Below are 18,539 nucleotides of genomic sequence, written 5' to 3'. Positions count from 1 at the left end.
TAAATCGCTAGAGTATAAAAGACCCTCATACGGGATGAAAATACTTCCGCGGGAGCGGGATTTGCTCATTTTGACAGGCGGGATGGTGAAAAACAGAAAATCAAACGTTGTGGACGTTATGCGTAGAACTGCAACTCAAACCAGGCGGGAATGAGATTGGGGCTAGACTCGATTTCCAGCCGTTTTGTAAGCCCGCGTTCCTTGTCTCACACCACGTTGGGAGGAGGATAAACAACCGGACTCTCAAAATGGCTGGAAATTGAGCCTAGATTGGGACGGGATGACGGGAAATTGCACAAAGTTCATAAACTTGCTCGTAATTAGGGCCTATCATACAAGCAGAGAAGCTGCCGGAACACGTCAGTGAGATAACCAAGCCACGGTGACGTACTGCTTCACTGACTGAAGAGCTTGACTCTGGACATTGGGGTTCAAGCCCTGGCCATTGAGTTGTGTTCTTTATCAATGCAATTTACTCCCAACAGGTTCTCTCCAGCCAGGTGCATAAATGGAAACTGACAAATTTAATGTCAGGAATGGACTACCATCCCATCTAGGGTGGGTAGAAATACTTCCAGTCACTTTACTGTCCACACTTAAGGCCTATAATAATAATAATAATAATAATAATAATAATAATAATAATAATAATAATAGTGATAATAATAATAATAATAATAATAATAATAATAATAATAAATATTTATATAGCGCCTATCCATGCCTGCTCTAGGCGCTGTACAATTCGCCAAAATGAGCTGTACTAATCTTAATAATTAAAAATGTGCATTTAAGAAAGTAATAAAAAGTAAGGATCGCTAAGAATAATAAGTCTTCTTAAAAAGATGAGTTTTGAGTTTAGATAAAAACACCAGGTTTTCCACAGGGCAGTACACAAACATGAAAGCTAATATATAGATTTAGCCAAGCCTAAAAGTGGCACTCCTGGGTCAGGTTATTCAAAGCCTGATTAAGCTAACCCAGGATAAGTCGGATAAGCAAGAATTTCCATTTCCAATTTACCTGCATATTTAGTGTACGGTCACACAGGACAGTCACACAGTACTGTCACACGTATCGAAAGAAGCATAATGTGAAAAGCCAACTGAAGGTAACAACTGATCCATTACAGACGTATAACATGAACAGCTCATAGACATTCTTGACACGACCCCTCACTCGAGACTGACAATCAACAGACTGCTGCTGTGCGGAGAATATACATTGATGATGGTACCATAAATAGATGTATGCAACTCAACTTATTTCTGTCAGATTATTACGCTATATATATTCCAGTTCCTTACTTCAATTCAGATTGGAATTATTTTGAAACATTCGCTTTTGAGAAGGGAGGAAAACTAAAGAGAATCTAAACTATACCGTTTGACCAAGGAAACCGGCGAAACACAACATACGAGGAGCCCTGGGCACAAAGTCTGGTGGTAACATGTTTTTTTTCTGCAATGACCAATTTGTTGTTGAGTTGTTTTGTTCAATGACGTCATTACTCCAAACTTGGTGATTAAAGAAGCTTGTATAGTTTCAAGTTCAAAATTCTGCCGCTTCATTGGGCATGCTCGATTTGTCCTCATCAGTCCTAGTGCAATCTTCAGGGTAACAAAATGGCGGACCAAAAGAGTAAAAGAAAACTGAGAAAGAAATTCATAGTTTCATTTTTCAGCATCTTTAAATTACAACAGATCACCAGTTCTCCGATTTCAACTTGAGAAAGTAGGTTTAGCTTTTCGCCTCCTAACAATCAAGGTCTCCAAAGCTCCGCTTCTATGTGTTTCCCGCTCATCACGTACCGAAGGAAATGGAAGGGCAATTGGGGCCGACAACAAAAAATCAATAATGTCAAAACACTTTCAAAAGAACTCAACTCTTTCCAAGTTTTACACTAAATTGAATGTGAAAACGTTCACTAGTGGCCCTTCATGATCATTTGTAAAGTACTACTGCTGTCATTTCTTGCTCTATTAGTTTTCTTCCATTATCATTGGTGCTAGACTCTTCCATCAAGAAGTCCCTGACCTCATTGTAAAACGCTTGGTCCGCCGTTCTTCGAAAATCTCTCTGATGGGTTAGAAAGTCGAGCAGAATGCTCCCTTCTTTCGAGGATTCGTCAAAACAGCAGGTTATGTCATAAAGGTATTTGGCCATCCACAGTTTCTCATATTTCCAGTTATTCTTCCTGGCAATATTAACAAGATCCACTTCAGTGTAAATCTTCTGAGCAGAGCCCAAATCTACTTTGTTGTGTAGCTTTCTTGACATCTTTGGGAAAAAAGATTCTTCCAGTACCACCGTACAGAACATGGCTCCACCACTAGCAAGCTTCTGATAGCAGTAACTCAGAGCTATTTCGGCGTCCATGTAATACACAGATGCGACAAAATGAATCATGTCAAACAAACTCTCCTTTTGGGGAAAACACTCACTGAACTTCTGAAAGGTCATCTCGTGCCATTCGAATGAGACATCAGCCACACCTGCTAGGGACTGTGGTAAAGGGGAAACGGAGGTCTTGAATTCTTCTATCATTTCGGCGCTTGGTTCTACAACGACGGAATGTATGGCTGCTATTTTCGTCCGGGAAGCTCCGAACGCTTTTGCAATGCCAGTAAGAATTCTAAGATCAGCTTTACCTTTGCCGCTACCGACTCCAAGCACACGAAACACGGGGCTGCTTCTAAGCCCATCTTTCGTTATCTTGGTCGTCACATGAAAAGCGACTTCTTCTACAAAGTCCGTCATCGTCTTAGTGTATGTGGAATTCTTCAAGCAGACGTTCCATGTCGTGAGATAGAGGTTTTCTTTTGATGATGAAGGATCCATTTGAAGATGTTTAGCTCTGCCCACCTAGCCTACATGTAACAAAGAGAATAGCATTACACATTGATATTATTCATGCATGCAACCAAGGCTAATTACATGCTAATTAACACTGAATCCTTCATGCTATTCATGGTATACGGCTGTCGCATTTCAGAAGATAGACATTACGTCGATTGACAATTGTTAGTTCGGCTTTGAACAGTCTCTCTTTTGCTCCAAAATCCGCGCGGGGAAGAACGCAAACGCCTCGCGGTTTCGTTACTCGTCCCTGCTCGTTGGTTTGTGTTCTTCCCGCGCGTTTCATCAAGCAAAAGAGCGTGACTGCATGATTGTGATCTAAATTGTTGCAGCCTTGTGGCAGAAAACGTGATCTCCGGGCAAAAAGCAAGACAACAGGTGCCCTCGTTTTCACCTTCGCTCAGTTTTCAGGCGGTATGAAGATATGCTAGCTGGTGCACTGACAAGCCAAGCTCACGAGAAGAGGGAACCAACGTCACATTTGTTTATAAGCGGTATATTGTGCTACAAACTCGATTTTATCTCAATGTTTTGTGATAGATGTAGAACGCGCGGATGCCCTTCGCGGTCGCCACTAGGTTTTGTTTTGGATAGTGTATACGAAAAGTTTTCGTAAATAGGAACCCAATAACAGCTCCACAACAACCTCCCACACAAGACGAGTCGATGACCAAAGTTGGGTTCCTTGTCCAACTTCCTAGCGTTCGGCGACGCTCGTTTCTTGCTTCGGCTCGGTCACCAATGGACTGATCTACATGCGTTACAGCCCAAAAGTGACTCCTACTGGCAGGTTATGTCAATGAAGTTGTCTGATCCAGACCTAGTTAATATTACACTTTAAAATGTGGTATTGTTCGTGTTTGAAAGTATCGCCCTCCCTGTAGTAAAGGGAACTGTATTCACCCGTTCAGTGAACCGGACTGATATGTCGAAGAGACCTTGGAAAAGGATTGATCACTACATGTCCCATTTAACTTACCTATTGACTGCAAGCAGAAACATGAAACAGCTATTATTTCACAACTTCTGAAGTGCTCAAAACCCAAAGAAACCATACAGAGTGCCCAGATCTAACGTGACTCGATCGGCGAAGAGCAGACGTGAGAGATTGCATGTCGGGAATGATCTTGATCTGCATCATAATTTGTGCATTTTCGATCATTGCTCGATTACAGATCACGTGAGGGACAGGTGAGGTTGTCTAGACAATTTAGCCTTTAACTTTTCACGGTTACCTTTTATGTAAATGCGAGAAAGGCTGTTTGCAAATTGGCGATGGTATAATCTTTTTCCTTTTTTTTACAAAATATTCCCAGGTGGAGGCCGGTTGATTTCTACCGCTCTTCCGAGGTCCAGTCTGAAACTGTTAAAGAAGAGACAATGTCGCAATTTCCCGGACGGCAGCTTGATGGTCAGTTTACCTGCATATTTAGTGTACGGTCACACAGTACAGTCACACAGTTTTGACACACGTAACGAAAGAAGAATAATGTGAAGTGCCAAGGTGACTACTGAGTCATTACAGACGCATAACACGGCCAGCTCATAGCAAGCGAAAAGACAACAGGTGGCCTCGTTTTCATCTTCGCTCAGTTTTCAGGCAGTATGAAGATATGCTAGCTGGTGCACTGACAGGCTAAGCTCACGAGAAGAGGGAACCAACGTGACATTTGTTTATAAGCGGTATATTGTGCTACAAACACTCGATTTTATCGCAATGTTTTGTGATGCATGTCGAACGCGCGGATGCCCTTCGAAGTCGCCGCTCTATTTTGTTAGGGATAGTGTATACTAAAAGTTTTCGTAAATAGGAACCCATGAACAGCTATAGATTATCTTTTGGAACCTTCCACACAAGATGAGTCGATGAACCAAGTTGAGTTCCTTGTCCAACTTCCTAGCGCTCGTCGACGCTCGTTTCTTTCTGCGAGTCGCCAGTGGACGACTCAAGACACGACCCTGCCCTGACTGTCAGGGTATTACAGCCCAAAAGTGATATGCCCAAAAGTGACTCTACTGGTAGGGTATGTCAATAAAGTTGTCTGATCCAGACCTAGTTAATATTACATTTTAAAATGTGGTATTGTTTGTGTTTGAAAGTATCGCTCTCCCTGTAGTGAAGGGGACTATGGGTTCATTGAACCGGACTGATAAGTCTGGGAAACATTGAAAAGGATTTTATCACTACATGTCCCATTTAACGTACCTATTGACTGCAAGCAGAAACATGAAACAGCTATTATTTCACAACCTCTGAAGTGGTCAAAAATGTAACCTGACAGAGTGCATGACGGAAATGATCTTGACCTTCATTTACAATCATTGCCCGAATACAGATCACGTGAGGTTGTCTATACAATTTAGCCCCTTTCAGGATTACCTTTATTTTGTTAATGCAAAAAGTTAACCCTGGAAAGGGCCATTTGCAAATTGGCGATGGTACAATATTTTTGGTAAAATATTTCCATGTGGACGGGAGGGTTATTTTGCAGAAAGCCGAACGCCGAATGTCGAACGCCAAACGCCAAACGCCAAACGCCAAACGAGCTTGACTCTGGACGTTGGGGTTCAAGCCCTGGCCATTCAGTCGTGTTCTTTATCAACGCAATTTACTCTCAACAGGTTCTCTCCAGCCAGGTGCATAAATGGAAACTGGCAAATTTATTGTCATGAATGGACTACCATCCCGTCTAGGAAGGGTAGAAATACTCCCAGTCACTTCACTGTCCACACTCAAGGCCTTATATAAAGACACCAGATTTTCCACAGGGCAAGCCACAAACATCAAAGCTAATGTATAGATTTAGCCAAGCCTAAAAGCGGCACTCCTGGGTCAGGTTGTCCAAAGCCCGATTAAGCTAGCTCAGGATAAGTTGGATAAGCAAGAATTTTCATTTGAGTTTTGTGACTTTGCAGTGAGGTTTTCTGTATATTATTTGGCCTTCTGTTTTGAGTTTCAACAATCTCAAAACACACAAAACAAAAGCACTGAAAAACATTTGTCTACAAAAAAATTTTATACTTCGGTTAACTTTTAATCCTGGGTTAGCGTTAACCAGCTTCCGAACAACAGGGCCCTGTTTACAACAAGTTAACCAGACATGAGCCCTTCATCCATTCGAAAACCAGCACTTGGTCAGCAGTCAACTTCAAAAAACCACTCGATCTTGATGAACTCTAAACGTAAGCCCGCGATATGGTCATGTGATACTGGTCAGCGGATACCTTGTTTTGACAGGTGTCAATTGACCATCACATGGATGTCCAATATCAAAGGACATTATACATGTAAACCAAGGCTGCATGTCTCTTTCAACCTATTAGCTGGAGTATGGACACCATCTTGGGCAACTCCGTTGCCACTGTCACCACCATCGTGTGTGCACACCCACAAGCAATACCACTAGCCATGATAACCATGAGAAAATCTATTTATCGGTTTCCTTTTCTTTCCTATATGGGCATGGGGCTCCGCTTACCTATAAAAAAATTCTTGATTGGGATTGGTTCTCTGTGTGCCTATTTGACATGTAATCAGCATGCAATCATGTGGGTGCCCAATTACAGGTATTCAATTACAACCATTTGTAACCGGATACATGCACCATTCACACATCAATTACATGTGCTTGAATGGCTTCTTTTTCCATGTTCACTACAGTTTTTAAAAATTATAGAAAAGCACGACTGACTTTTTTGGTCAAAAGATTAGTTCTCATGAGACTTTTTTAATTTCAAAATATGTTACATTTAGATACAATTAATTAGTTATGGGACCTCGTGTTGTACAATTCAGGGAATAATCATGCTCGTAATTTAAAATCAGCCTCGTGCTTCATGCTCGTCTGATTTTAAAATTACTCGCACAATTACTCTCTGAATTGTACTCCACTCGGTCCAATTACTAAATTACTGATTACCAGTAAAAGAAGCGACACATTCTTGAGAATAATCATGTACAGTTTGTCTTAGTAAGATGTGTATATCAGTGCATCCTTTCTTAGCTAAGTCCAGAACTTTTTCCAAGTTGTCAACATGTAGTCTGGAATCCATCTGAAACATGACAATTTTGCCAGATTTTGGTAAAACAGCCAGACTGAGCTGTGGTCCTCCAAAGCTCTCCTCCAAATAGTTGATATCCATTAATGGCTTATCGTTGATGAAACCCACGGTGCAAGCACTGACGTAGTCCTTCATTGGAATTCCAGCATCAATAAGAGCTAACGTAGCGGCATTAATACAGGCACTCTGGTTAGAACCATCAGCTTGGAGAATCTGTAAAGAGAAATGCACATTTCAGAAACTTTACCATGGATCACTGACAGACATTGCACAAGTGAGTATATGAAGCTCGTCTGTCCATACCATGTTTATAATCTGGAGGAGGCTGAGAAAGTGGGAGGCAAGGCTACGTTTTCTCCAGTAATTACCAAAATCACGGGGGAAGAAAGATAGGAATACAGGAAAATAATAGTATAAGTAATGATAATGATAATGATAATGCTAATGACAACAATAATGATAATGATAAATAAAATAAAATAAAGAAAATAGAATCACATAAATGTGGTTTTGTGAAAATCTTACTGTGAGGACACTCGGATGATGAACACTTGACGTTGTTTAACAAGTGCATTTTCTGATGGTTATCCAATAAGGCCAAAATGGACTTTATATAGAGTCAAAATGATTAGCATGACCTGGATAACCATTACAAAAATGCATAAAACCCATAAGCTTATATTAAGCCTTGCGAAAGAGTATCCTGTAACGTCAATATCAGTACCATTATTATGATAACTGCAGAAATTCTCACGCACTCTTTAGCTAGACAGACACACGAATTTATAATTTATGTGATGCGTCAACAAGCAAGAATGGACAAATTGACAACTTGTTATGGTAAAAAACAAATTGATGTCAGTTTTTCATGCGTCTGTCCTGTTATTACAATGAATTTCATCATAACATTGTCAAAGTAGCTGCAGATCCACTCGGCTATTGCCTTGTGGATCCACAGCTACTTTGACAATGTTATAACGAAATTCACGATCAATAGCAGGACTTACGCATGAAAAACTGACGTCAATTTGTTAAATAAATCCACCCCTTCCCACTTGGGACCAATTGGCTTGAGGATGCCAGGAAGGATTGACGAAAGATGGCGATGTCTAAATATGAGCTGATATGCGTGGGATGGGGTGGACGACAACTAAACTATCGAAATTACCTGTACATAAATGTCAATCTGCGATCGAGGATAAAGTTGTGTCAGAATCGCTGCTTCAAATGTCCTTCGTATGAGCATGGATGTCTCTGTTGATCTCCGGTCCCCTTTCGGTCTCTTCTTTCGTTCACCCGTGCTGAATGTCGCCATGCTAAACTGACAGTTCAGCAGCACTCGATCGTGAAGGATCTTCGCCTTATTCGTGACCTCATGAGGGCCGTAAACTGTCGCCAACGCTTTAGTGTTTCCCATTTCGATGTAAGCAGAACCATCAGCTTGTTTGAAAACTCCCATTCTACAGACAATCTTCCGAAGTTCGTGCGGTCTTCGGCCATCGAGACGCAGCCCTTCGGGTGAAAGGATCTCTAAACCAGCCATTATTCGCTGATGATCGTCACGATAGAGATTTTTAAAGACGTTAAAACTTACCGCAAACTTCAGAGTATCTGATGTTCGTCCAAACCATGCTTTTTGTAGGAATCGCATCCAGTCCCTCCAGAAGATCCCGTCCACTATTGTGTTCTCCAGTTTTCCCGCGGTTGTTGTTTTCATAGTGTTGTGAAGTGTTGTGTAGATTTAGTCCATTGTGAAGTGTAGATTCATGCATTCTTTGGCATTACGACTTGGACTGAAAACGGTGGAAAGAAGCTCGTTGAAATTCTTTCGTTTTTCCAGCCGTGGACTCTCAGGTGAGCTTAAAATGGCACTCCGGTTTGTCACGACATCTCCGTTTGTTTAGCTTCGATTCATTTTCATCGACGCAATGTTTGGTGTGATCCTTGATAGAAATATGGCTGATCCTCTTGGATCTTTTAGCAAATCTAACCAATGTATTATAGAGTTATTACAGAAATGTCAAGCGCCTTCCATCGGAAAACTGTACAGTGCTGGGCTGCTGGAGGCCGTTCCATTTGCCGCGAAAAAGAAACAGAGTTTATTTAAGCTTAAGCTTGTAAAGGTTTAAGCTTAAAAATATCCTTCCTTTTATGATGAATGCACCTAAATGCTAAACGAATTTAAAAGTAACCCTGTACTTGATTATAAGCGCCGGGCGGTTCAGTTAAGTTGTTCATTTAACATGTTCGTTACACAGGCAGCCATACTGGATGAGGGAAGTTGGGGGTGGGGTGGGGTGGGTGGTGGGGGTTGACAGTTTTGAAAAATTGCGCATCCGCTTGCCATTTTGTACAGCATGGTATAATAATAAAAGTTTAGCTCATATACCATAGTGGTTAAGCTAATGTAAACTCTTGAATTGAACTATACAATGATCTAGTTTCTAATAAGGAAGCTAAAACTAGGGTGGAGAGATGAGGTCTGATAGTGGGCTAACACTCAAACTGTTAGCTTTGCAGGCTTATTTTTGATTGTTAAGCTCAATATCAAGCTCAAGCTCACTATGATCGATAAATGACAGAGGTTCACTTGCCTGCTGATGAAGAGCAACAGTTTCTTGAGAAATTAAATAAAAGTGTACATGTAAATATTTACAAATAGTGACCCTAGCGACCTTGTACCTTGAGTTTTTGTTCCTTACTGTGCATGGTGGCTTGACGAATGAGCGATTCTTGAAAGTTCCATTACAAGCTCAATTTTGATTGGTTTTAAAAATAATGGAAAAGAGCGGAAGTAGCACACCAGCATCGTGATTCAGCCATGTGTTTTTCAGCTTGACATGCGCAATTCAACTGGAAATTCAAATACTTTCAGACTTCAAATAAGAACTTTCCAGGGTTGCTTGTTTCCCAGCTCCTGGTCAAAGGGAACAAAGAGGCTGGTACGAGGGTGTGACTCTTAAGCAATTATGCTTGAACCCAGGCCATAAGATCCAGAGTCCAGCAATATACTTATCATGAGACCAATATGTACTCCTCTCCCTTGAAAAAGCACGATTGTAAGCTCAAACCTCTGACCTTTATGTATGTTTCATGGTGATGATTACAATTGTTGTAATATAATAATTGTACTTAATTTCCTTTTGTTTGTAAATTTAGTGTCGTCAATGAATGGAAACAAAGAAAAGACTTTTCAGCTGCAAGACAAACTCCCAAGTCTTCCAGTTCCATCATTAGCACAGACTTGTGAAAAATATTTAGACTCAGGTACAGATATCCATGAGTAATCAGTGTATATATGAAATTGAAGGAAACCTGAAAATAGTAGTTTTCTAAGATAGAAAAACACCAGAAGGAGATAACGATAAGCCATAAAGGAACAAGGATGGTTAAGGATGGCATAAATTAACATGGATTATCATTTACAAATGACAAGCTTGAAAGATTTCGCCTAAACTTTTGAAGATGCGCAAACTGTAACGTAGCTCCTTTAAGTGCCTAGTATTTGTAGTATGAAGTCAGATAAGGTATTTTGCAAAATTCAACCACATTTTTCAACGGACTGTAGGTGTGTTATAATTTCAAAACTGAAGCTGAACTGTGCAAAAACAAATGCATGGTGACTACATCTGCTGACTTACCAGAGGTAACCAATGGAAATTATAAGTGAAAATTACTCTGACTAATTTAGTGGCAAAATTGTCTAAAATATTGATTAATGACTACTTATTAGAGAAATGACCAAGATATAAAAAAAGATTCTTCTTTATATTATATAGAACTTACTGGTATTGTTTTGAGAGGACAAACCTACACCTAATAATTTTCAGATGTACAGCAACTAGCAAGCAATCTGGCATTTACACATTCTTGAAGACTTGCTGACAGAGGAATCAGAGGAAGATGAATTTGGCCACATTATTGATCTAAAAACCAAATTTATACTTCTAGGATGATTTATCCATCTTAGGCAGATGAACTATAGTTGTACCTGTCTTTGTCTTAGACAGATAATTTGTCTCAATATAAATTCAGCCAATTTGTAATAGGAACAAAATTTGTGAGAGTCAATTCACCACTCCTTCTAATTCCTGGCTGAGTGTCATCACATGCTATAAATTGACACATTTATAATAATTTGTTTATTTATTTATCTATTTATTTGTTTATTTATTTATTTATTTGTCTATTTATTAATTTTTTTATAGTCAAGCCTCACCTGACAAGAGAAGAGTATCTTCAAACCCAGTTTTTGGTGAATGAATTTGCTAGTGGGGTTGGTAAAGATCTTCACAGGAAGCTTGAGAAGAGGGCCAAGAGTATGCGGAATTGGGTATAATTATTAATTATTATTATTATTATTTTTCTTTTTTTGGGGGGGGGGGATAGGGGTATTTGGTATTACGCATAAAAATAAACTCAAAATTGTCAGACGTGTACAAGTTCACAGATTACGCGTACCTTTATGTCATTGATGTTTAATACAAAACAGAGTCACATCGTTATCAAAGTGTCGACCGGTTATCTGGGACAAGTAGATTTTCCTTCTTGGCAAGTAAATTTTCATTCTTACTTGCCCAATGGGCAAGGGATCAGGCAAGCTGTCTGTCCACTAAATCATTAAAAGAGTGAACTAGGTCTTGCACGGGGCAAGCAAAATTTGAGAGCTGCTTGAATTGTCCCAAGGGCAAGCTGGAATTCAGGTATTTTTTAGCCCTGATGATTCAGAGTTGATAAGTACTACAAATTGTAACTTGACCTTCATTCATGAATTTATAAATATGTTTATTAACATTATTGTTTGGTTACTATCAAGCTTGAGGCATGGTGGGAAGATTTGGCTTATCTGACACCACGATACCCTTCTGCCCCGTTGATCAACGTTGCAGGGCCCCTTCCCATTACAGACATGTGGCCAGTACAGAATGGAACCCAAATCAAGAGGGCAGCTGTCTTCACTCATGCATACCTTTTAATTTGGCAGAGGCTATACACGTATGTACTACATGTATACCATAATATATTTTATTATATAGACACAGGTGTTTTACTGCACTCGTAAAATTCATATGAAACCACATCCGGGACTCAGGTGGCATATTTTCCACATCCTCACTAGCGAAGATATCAATGATTTCACTGATATCAAGTTTGTCTCTTAAATTGTACTTAAATTTGTTGGTGTTAATGATCGAGACATCTTTGGGTCTTCCTCGAAAGTCTGCAGCAATCTTCGAAAATTTTCGAAAAATGTTTGGCAATGTTCGTCTGACCTGTGCACAAGTTTTGAAGAATTTTCGGAAATCTTCGGAAAGTTGTCAGAAATCTTTGGAAAAGCATCAAAAATGCCGTCATCAGCATGTCTATATCATGAAAAGAGCATTACACATTAGCTCAAATTGATGAAATTTATGTTCTTGTGGCAAGAATAATATCTCACGAGTGAGCTGTGCTCACTCATGAGAGAGAGTTCTTGCCACGAGAACATAAAATTCATATCTTCTCGCCACCATGTAATATCCTCTATATATATATCGCTGAACTGGTCCACGATGAAATGGAGGATTCTATTCTTATTGCTTCCCTCACCAGTCTGAATTTTGCCATGTACAGACCACTACGATTAGTGTGGCAACGATACACTGATGCACCGGTGAATCACAATATTTTTTGTCATGATATGAATATCGATATTATGACAAGATATCGTTATATTATGATATGATGTTGCAAATCTTAATTCCTGAAAAAAAAAAGGATTCTATTCTCTGTTCAACCCAGGTTTTGGTCAACCCTGATGGAGGCTTCTTGGCAACAGTGACTCTCGCTGATGCTTTCATGTCCTTTGCGACCCACCTGTGAACATTGTTGTTTGCTTTCTTCAAATTTAGGGGAGAAATACTTATTGACAGAATGGGCTCAACTCCACTATGTATGTTTCAATTTTCTCGACTCTTCTCATGTTGCAAAATTCCTGGAAAAGAAAAGGACTCCCTGAGAACTAGCTTTGTTACAGGTATAAAATATGTTTGAATGCATCCAGCTATTTTCTTGATATTAAAATAATAATAGCTATAAATTAATAGTGATAAAATTTATTAATATTTTAATAGGAGACCTCCAATCACCTAGAGGTGGTTTTCAGGAGGGTCCTATCTCTAAAAAATAACTGATAAAGATAAATAATTTGGCAAATTATGTATAAAATTGTACAGCATTAAGTACATTCTTTGCTACAGTAATTTCTCTCTCCCATCCCTGACTGCTGAAAAATGTGAGGCTTAAAGGTTTTGATCTGCATGTACCCTCGTTCAATTATCTAAAAAAGAGCTACTTTTTGCTCCAGCTCCTCCCCTTGTTTTTAATACCTCTGGTTCAGTCAATTGTTTGTTGACCTTGTAGGAGAGCATCTCCATGTCCATGTATACAACACACAAATATTCACTTACTAGTATTCTGGTCAGATATGAACTATGATCTACCCCAACTCTATTTGATACATTTCTGAACTGGACATTTCCAAATATTTAATTTTTTTTTGTCATGATCTTGTCAATTTTGTCATTAGCCCCTCATAGCTCACCACGTCACATCATTGTGCAAACACGAGGAAGGATTTTTAGCTGCACAGTACTGGATGAAAATATGGAACCACTGACACCTCCTGAAATTGAACGGTAAATAAAAAAAATTAGTGTTTCAATCATTAGTTTTTATTTCAGGCTTCAAGATTTATGGGATGATATAATTTCAAATTTTATTATTATATATTTTTTTTTACATTATTAAATCCTTAAATTTAATTTTACATTATTTTGTTTTCATCTACATTGGTAATAATTATTATGTACAGAATGTAGTTAACAGTTAAAATACAAAACAACAGCAACAACAACAACAACAACAAAACACAGAAGAGGACACCAAAAGAAAAAATTACAACTTACAATAACAAGTACAAGCATTGTTTTCAGCTAACTGTCTTTCATTTTAACAGGCAGCTGCAAGAGATACAGTCCATAGCAAATTCACCAGGGATAGGGATTGGCAGTTTAACTGGAGAGAGACGGGATACCTGGCATGAGGTGGGAAAACCTAATTGAATTACAATAATTAGTAAAACTAGTTTGACTGAGGAAAGTGGGATATCTTGGTGGCAAAAAATTAAACAATACTTTTAAGATATTATTAATTTCAAGTAAAAATTGTAAGTAAAGCTAGTGAACTGTTGAAAATTATTAGATTTATGTCTACTGCCTGAATTGTTTGCCTCCGATCTAGTGATTCAAGCAGGAAGGGAATAGATGATATGTAAAACACGACTTTATGTTCCGTTGAATTTACTTTAATTTTGCGGAGTTCATAAATTACATGTAGGTATCAACACATATCAGGAGAATATATAATTGTAATATTTCACCTGAACCTAATATTTTAAGTTTTCTCTATTCACCCTGTCATCCCTTATTTTGTCTTAACCATGATTAATAAATATTAAAATAAAGGTAATTATTATCCAAACCATGCTGGATTTGAGGTTTACAACAGCGACATTTATCTGTTAATATTTTTTCTGTCATGTCATTCATTCACAGCTGCGAGAAAGATTGATAAGTTTGGACAGAAATAACCAAAAGAATCTTGATGTCATTGAAACAAGTTTGTTTGCCTTGGTTCTTGATGAAAATGTTCCTGAGACAGAAATTGAGGTTAGGATTACAAATTATTATTATGATAATGGATTCCAAACTAAGGGTTGTAGAGTGGATTTCAATTGAGTGTCATAAAACCAAAGCTAAACCAATTACTTACCAATTAGACTACTCTGCCAATCTCAAACAGTAGTAAACCCAAAACCAAAACCGAAGTAATATCAACGGAGTACTTTCAGCACTCAATAAAAAATCACTCTACAGAATCAATTATACAGGTATATTATTTTTTATTTAGGACAAGTTTGCGTTGTTTGATTTTGATTGTAGCAAGAGTAATCAAGGAACTCCTGCCAAGATTAGGGATAGGAATAGTCTGACATCACCTATAATTGTATACAGGTTGATATCACCTATTAGCAATCAAGGATGAGAGGTAGACAGGTCTTGCCCCCCCCCCCCCCTCCACCCATTTTTTAACTCCTCTGAATCTGCCACTGAGAATATCCACAGCAAAAATTACTGACAATTTTTTAAAGCCTTAATAATACTCCACCTTACTTCATGAGAGAAATTCTAATTAAACTAAACCCCCTCAAAAATGGCTAACTTAAAACATGTCGTACATGACACACAACAGCATGTTACAACAAATTCCCATGCCTCTCACTCCCCCCTGCCTCCCCTCCCCCACCTTCGTAGAAAAAGACTGATAAAAGGCAATCAGTTTCACCACTCTTTGCACCACCTATATATAGAGACTGGGAAATTATTTTACATGTGTGATGTTTCTTTTTCCTTGTCAGGTCTGTAAGCATGCTATACATGGTGATTCTAAAAATCGTTGGTTTGACAAGGCTGTAAGTGTGCTGGTCTTTAAATCTGGAAGATTGGCATCTCAGTGCGATGTAAGTGTTTTAACGAGAAAATTTAATCAGCATAATACTTTAAAACATAAAAATGCTTCAGTGTCTAAAGTTCACTGATAAACCCTGTATTTTCAAAAACACAATTGGCAATTTACTTTGGACCTAGACAACCAGTTGAAACCAGCTTTTTCCACCTTGATTATCTTGAGGGTTCTGCTTTCTCAAACCAAACCTTGTTCTTCTATAGGGCAAAGGTTACCAAGTAGCGACTTTTTTTTCCTACATACTTTTTCATAGTACAGTGTAACTGCCATGTAATCTTGCAATATACAACTGATTTCATCATACTCTTACCTGTTGTGTGGACGCGTGATGGTTAATGCTCTCATCTTCAGATCGAGCGGTCTGGGTTGGATCCCTGGCCGGGGACATTCGGTGCTGTGTTCTTGGGCAAGACTTTACTCTCACAGTGCCTCTCTCCGCCCAGGTGTATAACTGGGTACCAGCAAATTTAATGCACCCCATCCGGGGGTGAGCAGAATACTCCTAGTCGCTTCATGCTACAGAAACCGGGGTAAGCTCCGCCCTGGCGGGCCACTTGGCATGTATACAGACTTTACCTTTCCTGTTGCGGCATCCATCTGAGGCCATGACCATTCTTTTAATGATTGACAAGGCATGCTCACAGCCAAGGGTTCCACTGGTACTCACTTTTGCCTTGGTACTCACGCCTTTGCCTTGAAACAAAATTCTGAATTCCCCAACCCTGTGGAGTCTACATTATGTGTCCTCGATTCTTACAACTACACAGTTGTCACCGACGGCAACAAAAACCGTTCAGTGCTTGACTTTTATTAGACTACGAGTAGTCCTTCGTTCGCTTAGTCCGTCGAGGGAAGACCGTTTAACAAATTGAAGTCAGTTTTTCATGCGTCTGTCCTGTTATTGATCATGAATTTCGTCATAACATTGTCAAAGTAGCTGTGGATCTACGAGGCAATAGCCGAGTGGATCCGAAGACTACTTTGACAATGTTATGAAGAAATTCATCGTCAATAGCAGGACAGACGCATGAAAAACCGACGACAATTTGTTTTTTTATGATAACAAATTGTCAAATTGTTTGCTCTCGCTCGTTGACCCGTCCTATAAATTATAAATTCTTGTGCCTGTCCTCTTCTTGACAATAAAATATAGCCAATTAGCGGGCGAGAATTTCTCCAGTTATCGTGAAAAAATAAACCGCGAGGAAAAAATGGCCACTTTCGCGCGCTTCTCGCCCCCAGGATTTCTACAGCTACTTTGACAATGTTATGACGAAATTCATGATCAATAACAGGACAGACGCATGAAAAACTGACTTCAATTTGTTAAACGGTCTTCCCTCGACGGACTAAGCGAAAGAAGGACTATTCGTAGTCTAATGAAAGTCAAGCACTGAACGGTTTTTGTTGCCGTCGGTAACAACTGTGTAGTTGTAAGAATCGAGGACACATAATGTAGACTCTACAGGGTTGGGGAATTCAGAATTTGTTTCAAGCAAAGGCGTGAGTACCAAGGCAAAAGTGAGTACCAGTGGATCCCTTGCCTGTGAACTTGCCTTGTCAATCATTAAAAGAATGGTCATGGCCTCAAATGGATGCCGCAACAGGAAAGGTAAAGTCTGTATACATGCCAAGTGACCAGCCAGGGCGGAGCTTATCCCGGTTTCTGTAGCATGAAGCGACTAGGTGTATTTCTGCTCACCCTGGATGGGGTGCATTAAATTTGCTGGTACTCAATTGTACACCTGGACGGAGAGAGGCACTGGCGTGAGAGTAAAGTCTTGCCCAAGAACACAGCACGGAATATCCCCGGCCAGGGATCGAAGGATCGAGGGTCATTTTCTTTCTAGCAATTTTCTTTCACGCCACGCACGAAAGAATAAGTGAAAGACGGACTCGTAGTCTAGACTTTCATGGTTGAACAAGTGTTTACGTGTTCTTCCATCTTGTTTTAGCATGCTCCATTTGATGGTGTTGTAGAAATAGATTCCATTATCTTGGCTGTTAAATATCTTGAAGAAAAAGGAGGAGAGTGGCAGGTAGGTTTAATATAGACTACGTGAAGTGATGTTGAAAATGGTATACTGTTGGTTTGGACTTTAAGGCCATTCTGCACAGGCTAACTCCAGACTTATTACAACCCTTGAGTTTTCCTCACGTCTCATGTATAGTCAGCCTGCAGTAACAGGGAGAAAATACGATACAAAACAAAACGCCAAAATTAAAAAAAAAAAAAAGAAAAGAAAAAGAAATAAGAAAAGAAAAGGAAAAAAAAGAAAGAAAAGAAATAGAACGATTTAATACTACAATAGAGAAAAGCAAGCAGTGAATTACACGGAGGCAAAGTGGAATAAGATACCAACGACAATCGACCGACATTAAACTGAAAGTCTGCCGACTATCAGCCGACAGTTAACCAAAAGGCGGCCGACTGTTAGCCGACGGATCGACCACTGTGCTTCAGTTCTCATCGCATACAAGATGCGTCGGTGATGTGTCGGCAGTGCGGCGTCGGTGGTGCGTCTTTGGTGCGTTGGCGGCGGGTCGTTAATGCGTCGGCAGTGTGTCGGTGGTGCGTCAGTGGTGTGTCGGTAGTGTGACGATAGTGGTGCGTCGGTGGTGCGTTGGTGGTGCGTCGGCGGTGTGTCGTCGTCGCTGATTTCCGTTTCGTGAACGGCCAATGCCATTTTTAACGGTCGATGCCATCATTGGTAACCAAGCCTTTCAGAATGGACGATGCCATATCTGCTTTAGTATAGGCCTGGACAAGGTAGAAACTGGTTTTAATTTGTTGATTGAGTAAAACGCACTCGTCAAATGCTTGATTGTTCATATTCACACTGGTTTGCTTGCGGTTAGCTTTTATTTGATGGTTGGGGCAACTCTATCATTAATATTCAAGAAGGTCACGTTCTATGATTAAATTTTGCGGAGATTTGGCGGATCAACCTGGTAGTGTAGTGGTAGATGAGGGATGTTAGGAAACAGAGGATTCGGTTTCGATACTGGGTGGTTACTTACAAATTTTCTTTTTTCTTTAATTTCGTAGAGAA

At 39.6% G+C, this 18,539-nt stretch overlaps 2 protein-coding genes and 1 pseudogene across 4 annotated transcripts in view; 1 reads left to right on the top strand and 2 right to left on the bottom strand.

The window, feature by feature from the left end:
* Positions 1-703: 703 nt before the first annotated feature.
* LOC145486964 (histamine N-methyltransferase A-like) lies at positions 704-4,543 on the bottom strand. The gene is made up of 2 exons (XM_081465668.1): positions 3,839-4,543; positions 704-2,870 (listed from the first exon to the last, which is right to left on the bottom strand). The coding sequence occupies exon 2, from the start codon at positions 2,839-2,841 to the stop codon at positions 1,945-1,947; it is 897 nt and encodes a 298-aa protein (XP_081321794.1). The 5' UTR covers positions 2,842-2,870; positions 3,839-4,543; the 3' UTR covers positions 704-1,944.
* Positions 4,544-5,417: 874 nt separating this feature from the next.
* Positions 5,418-8,693, bottom strand: LOC145488613 (exosome complex component RRP41-like; annotated as a pseudogene). Its single transcript, XR_014049518.1, has 2 exons — positions 8,090-8,693; positions 5,418-7,134 (listed from the first exon to the last, which is right to left on the bottom strand). The product of XR_014049518.1 is annotated as an exosome complex component RRP41-like (transcript).
* The window catches only part of LOC145488611 (peroxisomal carnitine O-octanoyltransferase-like), a 30,644-nt gene continuing 20,792 nt past the window's right edge, over positions 8,688-18,539 (top strand). For both annotated transcript variants that reach the window (XM_081467499.1, XM_081467498.1), the window contains exons 1-10: positions 8,688-8,775; positions 10,081-10,188; positions 11,130-11,254; positions 11,738-11,916; positions 12,813-12,937; positions 13,490-13,598; positions 13,919-14,006; positions 14,517-14,630; positions 15,380-15,481; positions 17,442-17,525. In XM_081467499.1, coding sequence (XP_081323625.1) covers positions 8,688-8,775; positions 10,081-10,188; positions 11,130-11,254; positions 11,738-11,916; positions 12,813-12,937; positions 13,490-13,598; positions 13,919-14,006; positions 14,517-14,630; positions 15,380-15,481; positions 17,442-17,525 — 1,122 coding nt within the window. The remainder of the gene's footprint in view (positions 8,776-10,080; positions 10,189-11,129; positions 11,255-11,737; positions 11,917-12,812; positions 12,938-13,489; positions 13,599-13,918; positions 14,007-14,516; positions 14,631-15,379; positions 15,482-17,441; positions 17,526-18,539) is intronic.

This window comes from Orbicella franksi, chromosome 5 (genome assembly GCF_964199315.1).
Source record: "Orbicella franksi chromosome 5, jaOrbFran1.1, whole genome shotgun sequence".
NCBI classification, from domain to species: domain Eukaryota; kingdom Metazoa; phylum Cnidaria; class Anthozoa; order Scleractinia; family Merulinidae; genus Orbicella; species Orbicella franksi.
Note: the sequence above shows the minus strand (reverse complement) of the source record. Positions and strands in the feature narration are given on the sequence as shown.